The sequence below is a fragment of the Lacerta agilis genome, chromosome Z (genome assembly GCF_009819535.1).
Source record: "Lacerta agilis isolate rLacAgi1 chromosome Z, rLacAgi1.pri, whole genome shotgun sequence".
NCBI classification, from domain to species: Eukaryota; Metazoa; Chordata; class Lepidosauria; order Squamata; family Lacertidae; genus Lacerta; species Lacerta agilis.
In genome coordinates, this window is record NC_046331.1 from 7,258,815 (window position 1) to 7,280,823 (window position 22,009).

Consider the following 22,009-nt stretch of genomic DNA (forward strand, 5'->3'; position numbering starts at 1 on the left):
TGCCTAGGCCTTTTATTTCTCAGGCTCATAGTTCCCAATTAAACATTTTGCACTACATCTTGTGAGATTCTTTTTTTACATCCCTGGGAGTTTAACAGCCCCTTCTTGACCACAAAGTCTTTATTCAGATTCTGCACTGCCCCATCAACCTCTGGGGTGAGGTGGGGGTCAATATCAACCACTCTGGAAGCAGCCACATCACCTACCATTCTTGAGGAAGATGTAGAGCAGGATGATACGGATCTTGTCATAAGTGCTGACATTTGCATCAAGCAGGATGGGGACAATAGCCCTCATTGGGTCCTTGATTTTCTCCCCCTCTGCATCAGTTCCCATGGCCAGGTCCTGAAGAAGAAACATATAGCATCCATCAGTCTTTGCCAACTTTGGAACTACAAGGTAGGTTGTCCTCTACCGCCTGATGTCCATGTCAAATCCAGGGAAGGAAAATTCTGGAGGAGCACAAGTTTACTCTTAATATAATCACACTGAGTTTCTGAATTTAGGGAAAAATAAGACACTGCATTTAGGGACGCGGGTGGCGCTGTGGTCTAAACAACTGAGCCTAGGGCTTGCCGTTCAGAAGGTCGGCGGTTTGAATCCCTGCAACGGGTGAGCTCCCGTTGCTCGGTCCCAGTTCCTGCCCACCTAGCAGTTCGAAAGCACATCAAAGTGCAAGTAGAAAAATAGGTACCGCTCCAGCGGGAAGGTAAACGGCGTTTCTGTGCGCTGCTCTGGTTTCGCCAGAAGCAGCTTAGTCATGCTGGCCACATGAGCCAGAAGCTGTATGCCGGCTCCCTCGGCCAGTAAAGCGAGATGAGCGCCACAACCCCAGAGTCATCCACGACTGGACCTAACGGTCAGGGGTCCCTTTACCTTTACCTTTAAGACACTGCATTTATTACATGTAGATGGGAAAGATCCTATTTCTATCTAAGATGGAGATGACTCAAGCCATTCTGGATCTTGCTGGATCCTCAAGGCAAGCATGGAGTGGGAGGAAGTAGGAAATGAGGTCAGCAACCCCAAGAGTATCAGTCTAGCAGCTAAGGCAGGGGTGCCCAAACTTTTTCCAAAGAGGGCCAGATTTGATGAAGTGAACATGTGTGAGGGCTGTTTTACCCCAAAGTTGTTAAACTTTTCTTAGGATTGAAGTTGCTGAGCTTTTTTATTTTTAGGATTTTACCCCAGGACATATACTGCCACAGTGGCCGGATTAAATCAACCGGCTGGCTGGATTAGGCCCCCGAAATGGACTTTGGACATGCCTAACCTAAGGGAAGGTCAGCACAGGTTAGGTCAGAAAAGAAACTTGGAGGTTTCTCTCTCTCCATCTGCTCTTTCCCCTGCAGACACATCAGCCTCCAGTGCAAGCTGAGTTCCAAAACTTCCAACAGACTAGGATACTCCTCCCCACCCAGTCTTTCATTCCCCCACTGCCTGCTTGTTCATTCTCACCTGCAAATGAAAAGTTAATCCAAGTTCTTCCCAATCCTTATAGCTTCCCTTCCCATGCTTAATAAACACATTGCCTAGAGCCGCCCAGATATAATGCCCATGTGCATTTCAAAGCTTTTGATGTGCATCTCCCCCCTTTTGGAGGAAGACACATGCATTGTAACGCTTCCATTGTATGTCACAGAGTACTTAAAAGCAAAAGAAAAGGGGCCCCCTGTAAGACTACACTCCATCATTAAAGGGAAAATTGAGAAACCTGCTCAGCACCTGTCAGCTCTTTCTGAGATTCCTGGCAAATTATGCAAAAATGCATCACACACACACACACACAACATGGTGTTCCTGACATAAGAATGTGTTTGCAGCAATGTCCTTCTATCAGTACAACCTGCTCAGCAATTTTCTGAATCGGTTGGTTTACCTGTTCAACTCGGCAGAGCTTGTCCACAGTGCCTTGGTAGTGTTTCATGCAATCTTCGGCCAGGTGAAGGTGAGTGGAGTACTGAAAAGAAATGGTAAATAAATAAATAAAAATGTGGCTAAGCTACTGTCCACCATCAGTGCACAGAACCATAGACTTGTAGAATTTGAAGGGACCTGATGGCCATCTAGTCTAACCCCCTGCAATGCAGAGATCTCAGTTAAAGCATCCATGACAGATGGCCACTCAACCTCTGTTAACAAAACCCAAAAGAAACTCCACAGAAGGAGAGTCCACCACCTCCCGAGGGAGTCCGTTCTACTGTCAAATAGGTCTTACCTTGCTCAGCTCCTTCTGATATTGGGGCATCTTTTTCAGCATCTGGGAGAGATCCCTCATGGTTGTCTACAAGTTGTAAATGGAGAACAATAATCATCCACATGCCTTGCTTCCAAAGGGCACCTGGCAGCTTTTGGACCAGATGACCTGAGCTAAACAATGAATATCTTAAAACAGTTAAAGCAAGACAACCAGGTTGTTGGGGGGGGGGGCTGGAGGGGGGAAAGATAAAATCTTACTAGAACCATTGAGCTGTACCCAGACAAACACCATATCTTGCACTACTCATTTAAAGAACCTGTATAGCGATTTAAATGGCAATGGCTTCCCCCACAGAATCCTGGGAACTCTAATTTGTCAAGGGGGATGAGAGTTCTTAGGAGAACCCCTCCTCAATTCCCAGAGTTCCCTGGGAAGAGGGATTGATTGATACACTACTCTTGGAATTGTTGCTCTGTGGGGGGAATAGGGGCATCCTAACAGAGTCCCATGGACTGCAAGAAGATCAAACCTATCCATTCTTAAAGAAATCAGCCCTGAGTGCTCAATGGAAGGGCAGATCCTGAAGTTGAGGCTCCAGTACTTTGGCCACCTCATGAGAAGAGAAGACTCCCTAGAAAAGACCCTGATGTTGGGAAAGATGGAGGGCACAAGGAGAAGGGGACGACAGAGGACGAGATGGTTGGACAGTGTTCTCGAAGCTACTAACATGAGTTTGGCCAAACTGCGAGAGGCAGTGAAGGATAGGCGTGCTCTGGTCCATGGGGTCACGAAGAGTCGGACACGACTGAACGACTGAACAACAACAACAACAACAACTCTCAGTGCCCTTAACACTCATGACATCACTAAAAGTAACAAACTGTGGTTTGTTAATGGTACTGAGAGTTGGCTGGGGGCTACAGTTCCCAGAGTGGTTTAACAGTCAATTTGTCTTCCCAGGGAACTCTAGAAATTGTAGCTGGGTGTGGGGAACAGTGTGTCTCCTAACACCTCTTAGGACTTTTAAGAAACTACAGTTCCCTCTTTGTGGGAAGACACAACTGCTGAAGGGGTATAACAGGGCTTTAAACGTGTGGTGCACACTTGCCTGGAGTTCTTAATGAAATCAATAAAGATTAAGTGAAGTCATGATTAACTTGGAATCAATTGGACCAAAAAGGTCCAGTCTAACTCCTCATGAAGGGGAACCCACCACCTCTAACAGTGCAATCATGTTCCTCATAACAGTCTAATCCTTTTTCTATAATTTGAACTCATCAATTCGCTGTGTCAGCTGTACAGCAGCCCTTTAAATATTTGGCAATGTGATCTTAATCCTTTCTTCTCCAGGGTAAACACACCCAGATTCTTCAACCAATCCCTCATAGTACTTAGTCTTTTATATATTTGAGGGGGGAGTATATATCTGTATCTATAGGAATAAAAGGGCACCTTTCCTGCCCTTGCTTCTAGGTATCTGTTCAATCTTAAACATTCTAACATATGATTGCTTGTTAAAGCTCACCTTATCACCTGTATTCATCCTTTTACTGGAAGAGAAGTCCTTCAGAGAGCGGGTGACCTCCCTGGAATCAAATGAAAGCCAAGCAAGTCAGTAGCATCCTCCCTACATCCAGGTCAAGCCATGCCCCTTCCCTAGAGCAGTGGTGGGGAACCTCAGGACTGGAGGTCAAATAAGGCCCTTTGGATCTCTCTATCTGGCCCTCAGAGCTCTTCCCAGGCCACACCCCTCACTGGCCCAAGCATCTCTAGTAGCGCTAGAATGTGTCCTTCAACCCTCATATGATATGATAGCCATGTTCAAATATATAAAAGGATGTCATATAGAGGAGGGAGAAAGGTTGTTTTCTGCTGCTCCAGAGAAGCGGACACGGAGCAATGGATTCAAACTACAAGAAAGAAGATTCCACCTAAACATTAGGAAGAACTTCCTGACAGTGAGAGCTGTTTGACAGTGGAATTTGCTGCCAAGGAGTGTGGTGGAGTCTCCTTCTTTGGAGGTCTTTAAGCGGAGGCTTGACAGCCATCTGTCAGGAATGCTTTGATGGTGTTTCCTGCTTAGCAAGAGGTTGGAATGGATGGCCCTTGTGGTCTCTTCCAACTCTATGGTTCTATTCTATGTTTCTATGATTCTAATAATGCCTCTTGCTTGTCTGGATGGAGGACAGAGAGCAGGGTGCAATTGCATGTGGAAAGTTGCCTACTCTATGAAGGTAAAATTTACATTCATTGCTCCACACACTTTTGCTTCTGGCCCCACCCACCACTGGCACATTGCCCTCAGAAGGTTGCCCTGACAGGAAACACAGTTCACTTCCTAAAAGCTTAGCTTCAGGCCACAGACCAACACAGGAGGTTAAATGTAAGTCTCTAGGGCTGCAACTCAACACAAGGAGGTTACAATGGGCTTCACTAAAGAAGCTGAACTGCCTCAGTGGAGTGATTGAGCTACAAATTAGTGACTGTTCTACTGATTGAAGTCTCCTGTGTGGGCCATGAACTCGCTAGATGGTCTTAAGCAACCCATGTACACACACTCTCAGCCTGGGTCCTCCCTCCTCTGCAAATAATAATAATAATATCCCCACTTGCAAAATGGAAAGTAATAGCACCCACTGACTTCATAGGGTCACTGTAAGGACTATGCTAGACAATGCATGTAAAGTACTTTGAACACTTGGGAAAACATAATTAAAGTTAACTTTTTACTGGTACGGAAGTACAGTGAGAAAACCAGAGCTTGTACAGTGACCACAAATACTTGAAAAAGTGCTGTGCAATTTATGATTATTAATGTTAGCCTCTTACTAATGAGGGGGTGGGGAGGAAAAAAGGACAGTCTGTATGATATCCAGTTGGATGTGTGCTTTGCTGTTAAAATAAATAAATAAGTGGTATCAAACTTCAATTAATAAATTAAACCTTCTTAATTGGATTTAGGATTCTGCAGTGCTGCTCTGCATTATGGTTTTCCCCCCCCCACAAAAACAAAAAAATATAATCTCTCCTTTTGCACAATATTTCTAGCTGGAAGGCTGCTCCCTCCCAAAATAACCTCAGGCAACAGGAACAAAAGGCAGCACACTGTTTTGCAATATGCAGAGTGAACTCAACACCACCAAGAGGGAGGAGATGCACTCTTACTGGGAGACCTCAGCAATGTGTTTATGGCGCAAGGTGACCCAGAGGTCATCATCTTCATCCAGCAGAACCTCTTTGACACGGGCCTCCCCGATGCCACTTGTCTCATACCTAGCGAGGGAGAGAGAGAGAGGATGTAAGAACGTAAGAAGGGCCTCCTAACAACTCTCAGCACCCTTAACAAACTACAGCTCCCAGGTTTATTTGGGGGGGGGAGTTCTCACAGTGGCCAACCAGAGGCCTGCAGGAAACCCACAAGCAGGACTCAAGCACAAGGGCATTCTCCCCACCTGCAGTTTCCAGCAACTGGTATTCAAGAAGCATTGCTGCCTCAAACTGGGAAGGCAGAGCATAGCCATCATAGCTAGTGGTCATCAACAGCACTCTCCTCCATTGATTTCTCTAATCTTTTTTTAAAAACCTTCATTGCCTCCTGTGGGAGTGGGTTCTGCAGTTTAATTATGGGGAGAGAAGTTAAGTACGGTAGTACTTTTTGGGGAAAAAAACTATTTTAAAATTCATTCGCAAGTGATCTTCACTCGCGCAGTGATGCTTCCCTCCCTCCTCTCCCCATGCACCCCCTAAATTTGTTATGGGGCTCTCCCAAACTTTCAGAGCAGATTTTGGTTGGACAGTGTTCTCGAAGCGACTGGCATGAGTTTGGCCAAACTGCGGGAGGCAGTGGAGGATAGGGGTGCCTGGCGTGCTCTGGTCCATGGGGTCACGAAGAGTCGGACACAACTGAACGACTGGACAACAACAAAGAGTGTGCATGGGGAAGAGGGGGGGGGAGTCCTATGGTATAGGTGGAAGTCATTCCACTCGCTCAAGGGTTTAGCGGAACACTGTCCTTAGGGCTTTTGCAACCACCAGGGTGTCTGCAGGACCCTTACTTGTAGACGTCATTCTCAATGGGCAGCAGATCATAGCTCATGGCTTGGAATGTCAGTTCATGTAGCACTGGAGAGCTGGGGTCAAAGCCGCGGTCCAGGATGACGAGCTGGGAGCGGGCTTTGTCTGGACCCTTAGGAGGGGAGAAACACAACAGAAAGGCTCAAAGTGTGGGTGGGGACAGGGGGAGCATGGACAAGCCCCGCCCTCAAAGCCATCATGTGTCACACCCAATCCCTGACCTTCCCAGTTCAAGGACAGCAAGCCCCTCTGAAGCTGCCACCTGATGTCATGATGACATCAGGGGAATGGCAGGTTGGTGCCCCCACCCAACAGTCAAAGTGTCCCCTGGGGGTTGTGTGAGGCAGGTCCTCCTGCTGGCTGAATCTAGTTTCCCACCCCAGAAATGTCAGGAACCCGGCTAGAGATGTGCCCCTTAAGAGGAAAGGTGCCCAGTTTGTATCACCTGACCTTGTTGGTTGTTCCACACTGAAGTACTCACCTCACCCATGGTAGGGTCATCAGCCTTGTAAGCATCAAGTTTGTCTTGGATCAGCTGGGCCAACATGGCATTGTCTTTGTAATCCCTGCCAAAAAAAGCAGAAAAACAATGCAATATATATATATATATATATATATATATATATATATACATAAAGGAGACGCGGGTGGCACTGTGCTTTAAACCACTGTGCTGCTTGGACTTGCTGATCAGAAGGTCGGTGGTTCAAATCCCCACGAAGGGGTGAGCTCCCATTTTTCGGTCCCAGCTCCTGCCAACCTAACAGTTCGAAAGCCCACAGTGCAAGTAGATAAATAGGTACCGCTCTGGCAGGAAGGTAAACGGCGTTTCCGTGCGCTGCTCTGTTTTGCTAGAAGCGGCTTAGTCATGCTGGCCACATGACCCAGAAAAACTGTCTGCGGACAAATGCCGGCTCCCTACGCCTGTAAAGTGAATTGAGTGCTGCAACCCCAGAGTCGTTTGCGCTGCTGGACAGAGGAAAAACCCACAAATACATCAGTTCAGCTCCGACTTTAAAGAAGGTGTGAACTGTTTTTCTGGATGGGGCCAGGATTCATCTAGTTTTCCTTTTCCCAAAGCAGGAACAAGGAACCTATGGCTTCCCAGACCTTTTTTTTAAATGGTGCCTTATGTTTTCATTGTATACATGTTGCTGTACACCAGTGTTTTTCAACCACTGTTCCGTGGCACACTAGTGTGCCGCGAGATGTTGCCTGGTGTGCCGTGGGAAAAATTGAAAAATTCAAGAGAATTACTTTATATATAGTCAATATAGGCACAGAGTTAAATTTTTTAACATTTTCTAATGGTGGTGTGCCTCGTGATTTTTTTCATGAAACAAGTGTGCCTTTGCCCAAAAAAGGTTGAAAAACACTGCTGTACACCACCCTAACATTTTAAGAGATGGCAGCATAGATGTACTTTTTACAAAATAAATCAATAAAACTCCCAACCCCCATCCTTTCCAGCCAGCATGGACAATTCAAGCAAACCTTTTGAAGGAAAGAAAAGTGAGATGATTTGCAAGTGTGATTCATTAACGTGAGCAATATAAGCCAGTTTGAGGAAGTTATTTCTAAGGATTTGTTTTAGCTATAACTTGTACGTTAAACCCTGACTTAAAGCTACTAACTATAAATATATTCAGGGCACATCAGGATGGAGGGGAGGAGGAAGAGAGCAAGTAAGTAAAGCAGCCTATTCATTGTTGTTATTTACTACCAGGTAAGTAAAGGGAAGAAAGGTTGGGGTTGGCAGAGCACAAGGTGCTTCCTTTAGAAGACCCCTGTCCAGAACCCAGACTCACCCTCTGTATCGGACAGCAGGGTATTCCTTCAGGGTGGCGCACAGGGTGCCAATCTGCTCTGCCAGGCGCTCCAAGATCGGGTTTTTCATCTGGGCCTTGTGGGGGCTGTAGAAGCTCTGGAAACAGTCAGCAGAGTCCAGGGAGTAAACCTGCAGAGGGCATCAAAAGAACAGCGGGATGACAAAATGAGCTAAATTGTCAAGGCCAAGTAAAATGGGTGGATACCATACACGGGAGCCAGCAAACCTCTCCAAGGTGGGAAGATAGGAAGCTGACTAATCCCAAGTCAGACCACAGGTCCCTCTAGCTCAGGTTTGCATGCACTGACTGGCAGCAGCTCTTCAGCATTTCAGAGATGGACGTTCCCAGCCCTACTTAGGAGATGCTGAGCCCAGTAGAGTTCCCTGATAAGAAGGGGTGACTGTTAAACCACTTTCGTCTGCTGCATTCATTACACATCTTTAGGCAACAGGCAAAAACATTCCTTTACAACCAGGCCTTTGGCTGATTGCCTTTGGCTGATTGCACATTTTTTTATGTATTTTGTGTTCTCATTTTGTATTTTTATGTTGTGAACTCTGTAAATTTTGGATTAAGGGTAGATAGGTAGAGGATGATGATAGATAGATAGATAGATAGATAGATAGATAGATAGATAGCCGATAGATGATAGATAGCCGATAGATGATAGATAGATGATAGATGAGAGAGAGAGAGAGAGAGAGAGAGAGAGAGATAGTTTGGGAACTGTAGCTCTGCGCAAGGAATAGCAGATGCCTAACAACTCTCAGCACCCTTAATAAACTATACTTCCCAGGATTCTTTGGGGGTGGGGACCCTGCCTCTTCAAAGTGGTATAATTCTGCTGTAAATGTAAGGTGCAGATGGGGTATTAAGGTGACATGTTAGTTTCTTCATTATTGCCAAGTCTCAAGATTTGATGCAACACTTCTGGACAGTCAGACCCAAAATATTTTGAAGTGCAGTGCTGTATTTATATACATGCTCCCACAAGCATAAACTTTATCAAGTCCTCAGAAAGTGCTTGTGTGTAACCACCCAAAAATATGCATAATAAACACAGATTGTGGTCCTTAAACAAGGGGTACCATACGAGGCTTATTTCAGTTCATAGCACCATCAGTGCCAGAGGGCATTTCCACCACAGATAAAAACAGTGGAACTTTGATGAAATTGATGTTTCAATAGCAACAGGGGACTCCAACCCTAAGATTACAGAAAATATAGTTCCTTGCTATAGCCATTAAAACCAGGCCACAATTGTTAAAGAGAAGATGAGCCCCATGTCAAAATTGTCTTTAAAAAAAAAAAACTATCTCTGAATGTACATGGGTTTTATTGTGTTCATATTTTAAAATGCACACTTTGTGTCCATGTACAGGTGAAACTCGAAAAATTAGAATACTGTGTGGAAAAGTCCATTTATGTAAGCAATTGTTTTCATTAGCTACTGGAGTTGAATATATGAGATAGACTCATGACATGCAAAGCAAGGTATGTCAAGCCTCTGCTTGTTACCACTGTGATGATTATGGCGTACAGCTGATGAAAACCCCAAAGTTGAGATTGTTAATTTGGGGTTCTCATCAGCTGCACGCCATAATCATCACAATTATAACAAATAAAGGCTTGACATATCTCGCTTTGCATGTCATAGACTCTCCTTTCACCTTTTAAGTTGAATTACTGAAAGAAATGAACCTTTCCACGATATTCTAATTTTTCGAGTTTCACCTGTATATTGTGGGGGGTTTCCCCCTCAGCTGTGTGGTTGTCTTGATAACCCTTTATTATATTGGGATTTTTTATGGTCTGTAGACCCTATTAGCTGAACTGAACATAAAGTAGTTAAACACAACAGCAAGTCTTGGGGCTGAAAACAGACCCTGAAAGGGAAGAAATCTTGCTCAAATTAAACCCCCTCTGCAACCAGCTTTTTGATGTTGTCTTGACTGCTGCCATGCACAGTCAGGAGAATGGTCCATTCTGCCTCCTGGAGGAGATCTGACAGATGTTTCAGGGAGAGTTCAAAAGCAGGGCACAATGGTGCAGCAGCAGATGTTGAGCATTAAGGGGGAGCAAATATCTCCAACAAATATCTTTGCAGAAAAAAGGGGAAACCAAATACACCCTTTGAGATTTCTCCATCACAAACAGCTGTAACAATAGCCACAATCACACATCATGCTCAACTGTGGGCTAGCACAATATTCTCCAACCTTCACCACTTAAACACTGCCCTTTCCAACTGTTCTGAAACTAAACACAAAAGGGGGTGGGTGGGATTTAAAAAGAAAACTTGAAAAAATAACAGGAAAACGAAAAGGAAGCCACTCTTTGATGGGTTGGAAGAATACAGCAGCACCAGGGAAATGTTCCAAAGCACACAAAATGGAGCTGAGGGCCACATGCAGCTCCCAGGTTGCTACTTGGTTTAGTGGGATGCAACATCACCACATGGTATAAAAAGGGATAGAGTTTGCTGCAGGGAAGGGAAGGGAGTAAATCTTTCCTCTCAACACTGTTTGTTCAGTGGCCTCCCTAAGTTCAGAGGATATGTTGGCTGGTAGGCCAACACAGAATAGACCAAGTAGGAAGTTCAACACACAATCATTTTACGGAACTCCCCATCATAACATGTGATGGTGACCGCCATGGCTTGGATGGCTTTTGTAAAGAAGAATGAAACAAATTCGTGCAGGAGGTCTATCAATAGCTATGAGCCATGGTAGCTAAATGCAGCCTGTAGCTTGACAGCCAGCCTACTACTCAATTGCTGGTTCCTATGGGGCAACAGTAGAGGGCAGGTCTTTTGCATTTTTGCTCTGGGTCGCTCCAAAGGCATCTGGCTGCTGACGGTGGGAAAGAAGATGCAGGACTTAGATGGACTTTGTTTTGATCCAGGAGGGCTAAAACAAAACTTATCTTTGCATGCCTTGGTCTGCTTGCGCTCATCCCTTGCCATGCTTCTTTCCCGCTATCATTGCTCACTCAAGCAATAGAAAAGCAGGTTGTTAAGGCTGTCAGGGTAGGGATCTGCCTTTTCGCTAATGTCTGTAAAATGCTGACTACTCTGGTGCCACTATAGTACCTGGCAGCATGGATTGTCCAAGTTCTAGCTGCCCCATTCCATCCTCTCCCCCCCCCCCAGTCTTTCCTGAGCAGTTTTCTGGGAGATCCTCCATCTTAACTCTCCCCCCCTTTAAGATTACATTTCTATACTTTTACAAATCTCTAGGCTCTCTGAGCTCTCACTATATCTCCCTCATATCTGTGCCTGGTGCAGTTTTGGCTATACTGTATTTATTTATTTATTTATTTATTCATTCATTCATTCATTCATTCTTGCGTTTTTCATCTCTCCTTTTTTTTCTCCAAAGAGATCCAGGTGGCACGCATGGTTCTCTTCTGTTCGTCATCAGTAGTTCCGCTAGGAAGTGAAGTCATCTCTTGTGCTTATTCTCCAAGGGCATGTTTGTCCAGAGAAAAGTGACCTGTTTAGTATTTATAGCTCTGTACACCTGCCTGCCATCTGTTCCTAGCCACGTCACCCACCCACCCCTTGGTACGGCACAGGAGGGGCCAATTGCGAAGCAGATGGCCAAGGAAGGCTCCTTTGCTTCTCCCATTGGAGAGAACCAGCCAATGGTAGAAAAGAAAGAGAAGAACGCAGGGAACATCTGTGTTTGTTTGTGCATGCGTGTGGGTGGGTGTGTGAGCAGGAAGGCTAAGGACGCAACAGAGAGAGGCAGGCCTGGATAAAGAATAAATAAATCAAGGAAGGCAAGCACAGGATGGCAGGAAGGAAGGAAGGAGGCCACTCCCTCGTCCAGAAAGCTGTTGCATGAATTGCAATTCCCACTTCAAGCCTTTATGTAAGCCTGTAATCCTCTCTTTACTCTGTAGGCAACCTAAAAAGCATATAAGAAAACAGACGAGGCTGTAGCTTCAGGTTTCAAGGGCTGCTGAATGAAGAACACACAAGAGAACTGTCATCCCTGCTGACTGGGGTAGGGCTCTTATCAGTGGGCCCCGTAGGGAGATGTGAGTCTTAATTGGGCCAGCCCTTTAATTGGTAGCCAGACCTGCTCACTGAGAGGGAGTGGGGGAATCTTCTGTTGTTGTTGTTGTTGTTGTTGTTGTTGTTGTTGTTTTGTTTTGTTTCTTACATTTTATACCCCACCTTTCCCCACCCCAAAGACTCAATGTGTGGTACATAGTTCCCCTCGACAACAACAGATGAGATAGGTAGGGTGAGAGACAATGACCAGCCCAGGACCACCCAGTGAGCTTCATGGGCCTCGTTGGGGATTTGAACATTGGTCTACAAAGCCCTGGTCCAACACTCTAACCACAACACCACACATGATTCTGTTGCATCATCTGCAAACTTTACCCAGTTCTGTCAAAAGGAAAATAAAAGTTACAGCTGCTTTTAAAATTATTATTTCCCAATAATGGTGAATGGGGGAGGCATGATGGTAAGACCTGGGAGACCAGGGTTCAAATCCCAATTCAGCCATGAAGTCCCACTGGGTGACCCCGGAGCAGTCACTATTCTCAACCTAACCTCCCTCACAGGGTTGTTGTGATGGTAAAATAGAATGGGGGTGAAACCATGTAGGCCACTTTGAGCTCCTCAGAGGCAAAACTGGTGCATAAGGATATAAATAAATTTCAGTTTTCTTAACTTTCTAATTTCTCCAACCCCAAAGTCGGTTCTCCACAATCTGCAATTGTACACTGATTTGAGCAACTTGGGAGGAAAATGTGGTATATAAATGTAAGAAAAAAATGAAAGAAATAGTTGATTTATTTATTTTCAAATTGAAATGCAGACCCAAATTCAATCAGGAAGAAGTGCTTTGAAATGAAGTGGGGTATTTCCCCCCCCACACACCAAATCTGTGCTCAAACTGAAAACTGTGTTTATTGCATGCCCCTACTAGAAATGCACAGTCCTTTCCCAGTTGCTGCACAGGGTCAAAGCATTTTTGGACATATCAAATAGAAAGGGAGCCCAGGTTCAGTTCCCCGACACCTCGAGTTCAAACAATCAGGTAGCCAGTGATGGGAAAGATTCGTGACTGGGAAGCCGGAGAGCCACTGCCAGTCAGAGGGTGACACTGGTGAGCTGGACAAACAGGCTGACCTTATGCATGCAAAAGCAAGTTTGGCTCCCACACCCCCACCTGCCCCCCCCACTCTGTGGACTCACTTGAGACTCGTAGGGCAGGAAAGCAATGTTGATCTCTGTCAGAGTCTTGATGACTTTTGCAGCACGGGACTTGACCAGCTCATTAAACAAGGAATCGGGGCAAGCTGGAAGAATGGAGTAAAAGTAGCCTCTATAGTCAAACAGCCAATTCAAAACCATTTGGGTGCCTCGGTGGGGGTATGAGTTGAGGAGCCAAATTTAGCCCACCCACACCATACATATGGCCCACAGCAACTTTCTCAAAAACCACAGGTGACACACCATCCATTGCTGCCTCCGAATCCCGCCTTTCTATGTCACATTCCCATTCATTCATCACTGAAGCCACTGCTTTGTTTTGCTTTTCAATCTTCTTTTTTCCCCCACATAAGGAACATTTTACAATGTCATCTTCTGCAGCACCCCTTGCTAGGATTTTTGCCAACGTCATTTCAGATGCTGCAACTTGAGGAACTCCTCCCTTTTCTGCAGAAGTTACAGATCAGCAGGTCCTTGCAGGAAATGGTGCGCATCCACCAATCAGCACTGCCTGGAGAACCTACTTTAAGTAGAAATCTTCAGCCTGGGGAGCCAGAGGCAGCTGCCCAGCCCTTTCTTTCTGGCCCTCAGGACTGCCCACAGGCCGCACACCCTCCCCCGCCATACTTTGAACCTTCCCTGAGTGATTTTACTGGATTGTAATAGGTCCTTGAACTAAGATCTTTCTTCGTGCTTGCCTGAGGAAAAGGTTTTTGTGTGTAGAAACAAGCCTACTCAAACAAATGTTATATTAGCATTACTTGGTCTACCCACTTTTGCGTCCAGCTCTGCCTACCATGCTTTGTGGCCCCCAAATGGTTGCATAGACTAGGGTTGCCATATCTTGAAGAGCAAAAAAGAGGACAGCTTGAGCCACTGCCAACCTGAGCCTGGGAAAGAGGCGCACGGGAGCGTGGGGCCACCACCACCATGCCCACATGCTTCTTTCTCCAGCTTGGGCTAGCAGCGGCCGCAGTGTGCAGAGCCACCTGTAGCTCAGCCTGCAGCCAAGCTGCCCACACCCACATCACCCATACAAAAATAAAATTAAAAACCCTGGACATTTCCTTTAAAATGTGAAAATCCCCCCAGGTGGGCCTGTTGGTCCCCCAAAAGAGGACATGTCTGGGATTTCCCCAGATGTAGGGCAACCCTACATAGACAGCAGGGGGAGAAAGAAGTTCCCCATGCTTGGTTTATAGCCCCATACAGTGCAGTTCTTGAAACTTCCAGTTATAACAAGGAGGGGCAGAGAGAAATTCCCAGTATGCTTACAGTCAGTAAAGAAGACGTGGGCAGCTCGATACTTGGCATTCGGAGGTTCCTTGAAATCACCAATGAGAGACTCAACAGACTAGGAGAAAGAAGAAGAATTAAAAACAATCAGTTTTAGATGCTCGCTAGTTCTGCTCAAAGTTCAGACCTTGGTTTGTATGAAAACCAATTCCCCCAAGTTAGTTTTGCTTGGTGAACCTGCTTTGTAAAGGAATTCTTCCTGATCCTGCCCAATGACCACTATTATAACAAGGCTTGACTTGCTTAAAATGAAGTTGGCAAGTTCTGTCCTTGGATAGGAGAACTGGCCAATACAGTTTTGTCCCAAAATACAACCCTACTGGTTTCATTTGAAATATTAGTACATTCACATCCCACCTTTTCTTCAAGGAGTTCAAGGTGGTATACCTTATTTTTGCTCCTCTCCATTTTATTCTTGCAACTACCCTATAAGGTAGGCTAGGCTGAGAGATAGTGCCCAGCTGGGCCCAAGGATACCTAGTGGGCTTCATATGGCTGAGTAGCGATTCGAACCCTGGCCTTCCAGGTTCCAGTTCAACACTCTCACCCCCACACTGCACCAGCTCTATTTAAGTCATTCCTTGAATGCCCATCACCCAAAGAGTCCAGGGTAGAGTACAAAACTGTGAGGACAATTCGCACAACATGCAATATATTTAAACAAACAGCGTAATGTGGAGAACAAATTAGGGCAAAAAACATTTCTGACTAGAAGTCTGTCTGAATGAAGAAAGTCTTGACCAGGCACCAAAAAAATATTGCAGTATTTGTGCCAGATGTGTCTTCTTAGGGTGGGCATTCCAGAATAGACAACCCCCTTAGCCATTTCAGAGGCATGCTACCTCATAAGAAAAGCCATACTGGATCAGGCGAATGGCCCATCTAGCTCAGCATCTTCTTCTCATAGCGGCAAATCAGATGCCCCAATGGGAAGCTGGCAAGCAGGACCTGAGCTCAGCAGTGTCCAAGGAACTAGGGTTCAGAGGCATTCTGCTTCTGACAATGGAGGAAGAACAGAAGCCACCACAGCCAGTAGCCATTGATAACCTTGCCCTCCATGAATTTGTCTAATCCTCTTTTAAAGCCATTCAAGTTTATGGCCATCACTACCTCCTGTGGCAGCGAGTTCCACAGTTAAACTATACACAGTGTAATGAAACATTTGATTCCTCCAACATTCAGCTTCACTGGAGGTCCTTCAGTTTTAGAGCTTTGCGAGGGAGAGAGAGAGAGAGAGAAACTTTCCTCTCTCCACTTTCTCCACACCTTGCAGAATTTTATACGCTTCTACCATGCTCCCTGTTACTTGCCTTTTCTCTAAACTAAACAGCCCCTAATGATCCCACCTCATGCTCAGGTTTATAAGCAGCTCCACCCAGGGAAGACACTTACTTTCTCTGATGGGGTGATGAGGTACACAGCCTCCAGGCTGGGGAGTGGCTCCCTGCGCTTGTTGATGTCTTCCACAACTGCAAAAGGCAACACAACAGGAGATTTTCATCAGGGAGGAAAATATGGCAGATTCAAGGTGGTTACCAAGTCCTGCAACTAGTTATTGCTCCATTCTCAGAGATCAATAGCCTACAATTCAATCAGTCCATGTAAGAAGTTAGCTTCCCCCTTGGAATACTAACAACTACAAGAAGAAGAAGAAGAAGAAGAAGAAGAAGAAGAAGAAGAAGAAGAAGAAGAAGAAGAAGAAGAAGAAGACAGCCAATACTCAAAATAAAATGGATTTGGGTGGCTGTTGTGCTTCTGACTTACTAAATGAAGCTACCTCCCAGGAGTGGCCAGAGCTATGAGTGCCATGTGCCCTGCCCCCCCCCCAAACTAACCTGCTGCCCGCTAATGATGTGAAATACAGTGGTGCCTCGCAAGACGAAATTAATTCGTTCTGCGAGTGCTGTCGTCTAGCGAAAATTTCGTCTTGCGAAGCACGGACGGGGGAAGCGAGGTTTGACGGGGGGGGGGGGAAGCGAAAATTTTTCGTCTTGCGAGTCGCGCCCATAGGGAAATTCATCTAGGGAGTCACCCTTTCATTAGCGAATGCCTTTCGTCTAGCGAGTTTTTCGTCTAGCAAGGCATTCGTCTTGCGAGGTACCACTGTACATTGTCCTTTCGCTAGTATTGGCATAAGTTTCAGCCACCAGTCCAATTGGCCTCAGTATGAATGAGGAGCTTTTTAACTACTGTATGCTCCAAAACTAAACATTTAGGAATGCTGAAAACACCCGAGTTTCAAGGGAACAGGGCTTCACATACAATGAAACTTCATGGAAACACAGCTCAAGCCCAAAAGAAGATGTTTGATAACTGTCTCTGAGAGGAGATTGGCACCCATGGCACTTGCTCAGAAATCCAAGTGGGCCCATGGGCTGTCTGTCAGCATGCTTTTTACTATGTTTCTGCCATTGATGTTTTGAAATATGTTTCTACACCGCCCTGAGAGCTTTTGATAAGGGGCAGTATATGAATTGAAATCATCACCCTCATCATCCTGGCAACCCATATGCCAGACAAACCAGGTGGTATCCAGGTTTGGTTCTATCCAGACAATGAGTTGGAGGTGGCTGGAGAAAGCGGGGTGGGGGGGGGGAGGTCCTGAACAATGCACTCACTTGTTATGCCCTCAGTCATGATATCAGTCATTTTGCAGCAGGAAGAAAGCATACGCATACTCAGCTGATCCACCACCAGCACCTGGGAGAGAAGGAGAAAGAAGTCATGCAAAAATTGCCACCGACTTGGCTTGGGGTTGAACTAAATCTGTCCTGCATATGAGCTTCTTCTTCCCCATTATTATCATTCTCATCACTTACCTGCCCTTCACCATAAGGTCCTAGAGTGGGGTAACAGCAACTTAAAAACACAATATCAAAATCAGTTTAAATTGAATTACAGTCAAGAGAATGTGGTGGATCCAAAAATATGTATCTCGTGTGCCCAAGGTTCAGGTGAAGAGGCTAGTCTTCAGCTTACAACAGTTAACTGTTGCTAATTGTAGTTAAAACAAACAAACAAGGCACATGTAACTTCCACATGTCTGGATAGGCTTGCCTAAATGAAAATGTTCTAAGCAGGCACGGATAGAGATACAGTGAAGGCACCTGCCTAATGTCAACAGACAGGGAGCTCCAAAGTGTAGGTACTGTCATACTAAAAGACTGTTTTCTTACAAGTGTGGAATGAGTATCATGTGGTGTCTGTAAGAGTGACAATTCCTCAGATCAAGGTGGCTGAGCAGGCATATGTGTTGGGTAAGGTGATTCTGCAGATAAACTGGCCCCAAGCAGAGCTGTTATATGCTAGCAGGGTCTCACTCCTGTAAGCAGCCACACTGCAGCATTTTGAACTAGCTGTAGATTCTGCACCACAGTAATCCAACCTTGAAGTCACCAGTGACTGAACTACGGTGGTCAAGCTCTCCAGGTTCAGAGGAACAGTTGCAGCTATTGCACCAGTTACAGCTGGCAAAGGCACCTCTAGTCACTGAGGCTATCTGGGCTTGCAGTGACAAATCTGGATGCAGAAGAACCCCCAAACTGCGTACCCGCTCCTTCAGGAGGAGTACAATCCTATTCAAGGCAGACAACTGACTGACTCATACTTGGTAAGCATTCATCCAGTGCCTCCACTTTGCTAGGATTTAACCCTTTCCTTTACCTCATCCATCCCACCAATGCATTCAGGCACCAGTCCAGGGCCCCATAGCCTCTCCTTATTCAGAGGTTTAGATGGAAACAGAAAGTGAGTGTGATAACCATACTGATGGCATCTTGCTTCCAAATTACTTAAGGACCACTCCTAGTGGCTTCAGGTATTAGTCACCCCATAGCATAACCACTGAAAAACACTCTCCCGGTGTTACTCTCTGGACTCAGACCCACAAGTAGGACCAAAACTTGTAACACAGTGCCCCCATTTCCCATTTCATGGAGCTGGTTCAGAGGATGCCATGGTCAACAGCAATGAGTGACCGAGAAGCAGGAGCAAGGTCACACTCCTTCTGTCTCATTGTCTGTAAAAGTCATCCATTGCAGTGTCCAAGGACAACTCAACCCAGACTGGAATGGATCTAAATAACCAGTGTCATCCATGAATGCTTGCAGCTACCCCACTGCAACTCTCTCCACCACCTTTTCCAAGAAGGGAGAATTTGTGACTCATGGATTCCAGTCCAATGGTTCCAAAGTTGCTTTTCTTAGGAGAGTCCACACCACCACTTCTTTCTTTTTTTAAAAAAAAAAGAATTTATTAGCATTTTCATAATATAACACAAACCCAAACCCACACCTACATATACAAGACAAATACAAATGCACATAATGTCAGGATTCTTCTTCTTGTTTGTATACCTTGCAAAAAAAAAAATTCTATTTCTGAATCTTGACGTTTGACTTCCCCCGCCTTTTCACCTTCGGTTTTAAATCCATATTCTACTTTCTTAACAACTTTTCTCTATATAAAATTTTTTTTAACTTCAATTAAAAATATCACAATTATCTTAATCCTCCTATTATAACATAAATCTTAACCAAATATTCTTGTAAAAGCTAAACTTATTTCTTCTGTCCTTTATCATGCTGCTTTTAACTTAAAATTCAATATCTCCCTGCTTATTTAAAATAAACTTATAATTAACAGACTTCACTCTCCGATTTCAGATACCATGACAGACCATTTGGGTTATACATTTAATATTTCAACCCACGCCCCCTCTATCCATTGTCTTTCTCTGTCTTTCGCCAGAACCGGATCTCCAATTTTCTTCTTCTAAATGTCCACAGATCCAGGCAGCATTCACAACAGACCTTGCATCGAGCTTCAGGGTGCCCATCACATCCTTTCTGGACTCCTCCGCTTCTTTGTACCATACTTCTTCTTCTTGTAAATATCTTAATTCCATGTCCCTTGCCCCCGAGCTCCCACCTCGGGGTCTGGATATTATAAATTTTCCCGTTCCAGGGCTGCCACCCCCAGAAATCGGTTCCTTTTCACGGAGTCGCCCAGCCATTTCAAACCATCCTTCTAGCACCCCTCCCAGCTCTTTGCCAAGGTTTGATTCCATTGTGTAAAACTTTTGAAAAGCCTCCTCTGTGGGAAGTAAGTTCTTTTTATTTACAATCCCACTCAAGACTTGTAATTTCCGATTAAGCAGTTCCAGCTTCAAGACAGTGAGCATTTCCTCATCTTTTAGTCCCGAGTTCAAAACAAGTTCGAGCACAAAGTCCAGCATTTTGGAATGGAGGGTGAGTGTCAAATTTCAGTTCCTGTCTCTTCCTTCCTTTGTTTCAATTGTTTCCCACGACAGTCCAAATCGTCGCCATTTTTCCGAAGCCGGAGTGTAAAGACCAAAACTTTAAATGGAGATATTTTCTCCCCGGTTAACCCCCAAAGGGAACTCTCAGCAGTCTCAGTTTTCAAATTCCAAACACTTTATATCCATTATTGTAGCAGCAGTCACTTAAACTGGTTACTTTCTTTCATCTCCCGAAGGGAGGGAGACAGGCTGCCTTTCCTCTTTCCCCCGGATCGTTCCAAGAGTAAAAAAGTCAATCAGATACTCACAACCACCGGGTTCTTTCAGATCGTTAAAGACAGGTAGAACTTAGACGCTCATCACAGGCTTTGTCGCCGCATTTGCATCCCGGTTGGGGCATGTCCCCTATAGCCCGGCTCCGTCGTCCCTTCACCCCCACTCCCCCTTTACAGGGGGAGCGGGGGAAGGGTTCGGAGCCACAACGGGCTCAGCCGGGGAGCCCAGGGTGCGGGACGCTCTTCCCGCACCCCACCGGAGCCCCGCTTTGCGGTAGCGGGGCTCCAAACCCCCGGGATGGACTGGGTGCTTCGCAGCCGAAGCAGCCCACGACCACCCGCAATGGCGTCGCCGCCGGAAGTCCCACACCACCACTTCTTTCAAGGCAGCAGTCCCTCATGCAAGGAAGTATGTACTCTGGACCCAACCAATCAAACCCGCTCTATTAGATTTAGTAGTCCAGGAGGGACAGGGGTCAAGAGGGCATGTAGTTGGGCGTCCAGCTGCAAGCACCTTGTCCACATCAGCAGTCTGCATTGGCTGAAACTGATCCCACAACACATCACCTACTATGGCACTGGATGCTTCATCTGGAACAGTAGTGAATGGTGAGTTGAGGGTTCCAGTGGAACTCACATGAGTGCAGTTTTAAAACAGCTGCACTGATTGACAGTTGGAATGGTTTCAGTTGTTTTATAGTTAAACCAGTTTTATCTGTATGCTGTATTATCATTCTTTCTTTCATTTACGAATTGCGTCTCCTGGGGCATCTCAAAATGTTTTACAATGCAATAAAAACATATATGAAGCAACGGCACACACAAAAAAGTCTGAATAATTGAAGTTATAATACAAGATTTAGTTTATATTTTAAAAAGTACTTGTAACCAACCCACAGACCTTATGGTGAAGGACAGGTAGGAAATATCAATAAATAAACAAACAAATAAAATTTAAGAGGTTTCTCTGCATGCAAAATCCTGAATCGTATCTTGGGATTCTGTGACATATGCTACAAAACATGCACACCCTGAGCCTACCAAGACGTCACAGTGAACTAATCCTTCTCTGGAAAAGTGGGACAAGGCAGCAGATGGCTAGCTGGAATTGGTTATAACTGTGTACATACACACATAAGCACACTAATTTCTACCGACTCACAATCTGTCAAGATCAAGCCTCTCACCTTCCATTCTCCCTTCTTCTTCACCTTTTTGATCACATCAGCCATAATTTCTGGAAGGAAGGAAGAAAGAAAGAAAACAAGATCAGAAAATAGAAGTGTTCTGCTACACACTGTCCCAAGGTCCTATGGCTGAAATCTGTCCGCCTCCTTTTCTACCACCTTAGAATGCCTCACTGAGCAAGGTTTACTCCGTTATTTATTGTCTATTTTTACTGCACAAGCATCAATAGCTACTAGCCATGACAGCCATGTTCTACCTCCACTGCAGGAGGCAGTGTGCCTCTGAATACCAGTTGCTAGGAATCATAAGCTGTTGCATTCAGGTCCTGCCTGTGGGCTTCTTGGAGGAATCTGGCTGGCCTCTATGAGAATAGGATGCTGAACTAGATGAACCACTGGCCTGATGCAGCAGCCAGGCTCTTATGTTCTGCCTTCTTTGATGGAGGGACTATTCATCTGGACATCTCAGGTGGGAAGAGTACTACTGCACTTGTTGGCCACTGTGTTGGGCTAGATGGGTCACTGAGCAGATCCATTAGGGCTCTCCCTATGTTCAACTGGCACTCTGCCTTCTCCCTGCCCTTAAAATTTTTATTTTTGTAGTGAGAAGAAAGGTAACAACAGCAAGGAGGCAAAAGTGAAAGAGACAGGG

General features: G+C 45.4%; 1 protein-coding gene across 3 annotated transcripts in view; it reads right to left on the reverse strand.

Annotated features, from left to right (window-relative positions):
- LOC117039966 (syntaxin-binding protein 1) overlaps window positions 1-22,009 on the reverse strand; it is a 58,831-nt gene that overhangs the window by 15,235 nt on the left and 21,587 nt on the right. For 2 of the 3 annotated variants that reach the window (XM_033137432.1, XM_033137433.1), the window contains exons 2-14: window positions 21,358-21,407; window positions 17,254-17,335; window positions 16,028-16,104; window positions 14,615-14,693; window positions 13,322-13,425; window positions 8,083-8,231; window positions 6,756-6,840; window positions 6,256-6,386; window positions 5,366-5,473; window positions 3,726-3,786; window positions 2,219-2,284; window positions 1,880-1,960; window positions 207-345 (exon numbers count right to left, since the gene is read on the reverse strand). In XM_033137432.1, the coding sequence (XP_032993323.1) occupies window positions 207-345; window positions 1,880-1,960; window positions 2,219-2,284; window positions 3,726-3,786; window positions 5,366-5,473; window positions 6,256-6,386; window positions 6,756-6,840; window positions 8,083-8,231; window positions 13,322-13,425; window positions 14,615-14,693; window positions 16,028-16,104; window positions 17,254-17,335; window positions 21,358-21,407 (1,212 nt within the window). The remainder of the gene's footprint in view (window positions 1-206; window positions 346-1,879; window positions 1,961-2,218; window positions 2,285-3,725; window positions 3,787-5,365; window positions 5,474-6,255; window positions 6,387-6,755; window positions 6,841-8,082; window positions 8,232-13,321; window positions 13,426-14,614; window positions 14,694-16,027; window positions 16,105-17,253; window positions 17,336-21,357; window positions 21,408-22,009) is intronic. The other variant, XM_033137434.1, reaches the window with a different exon arrangement.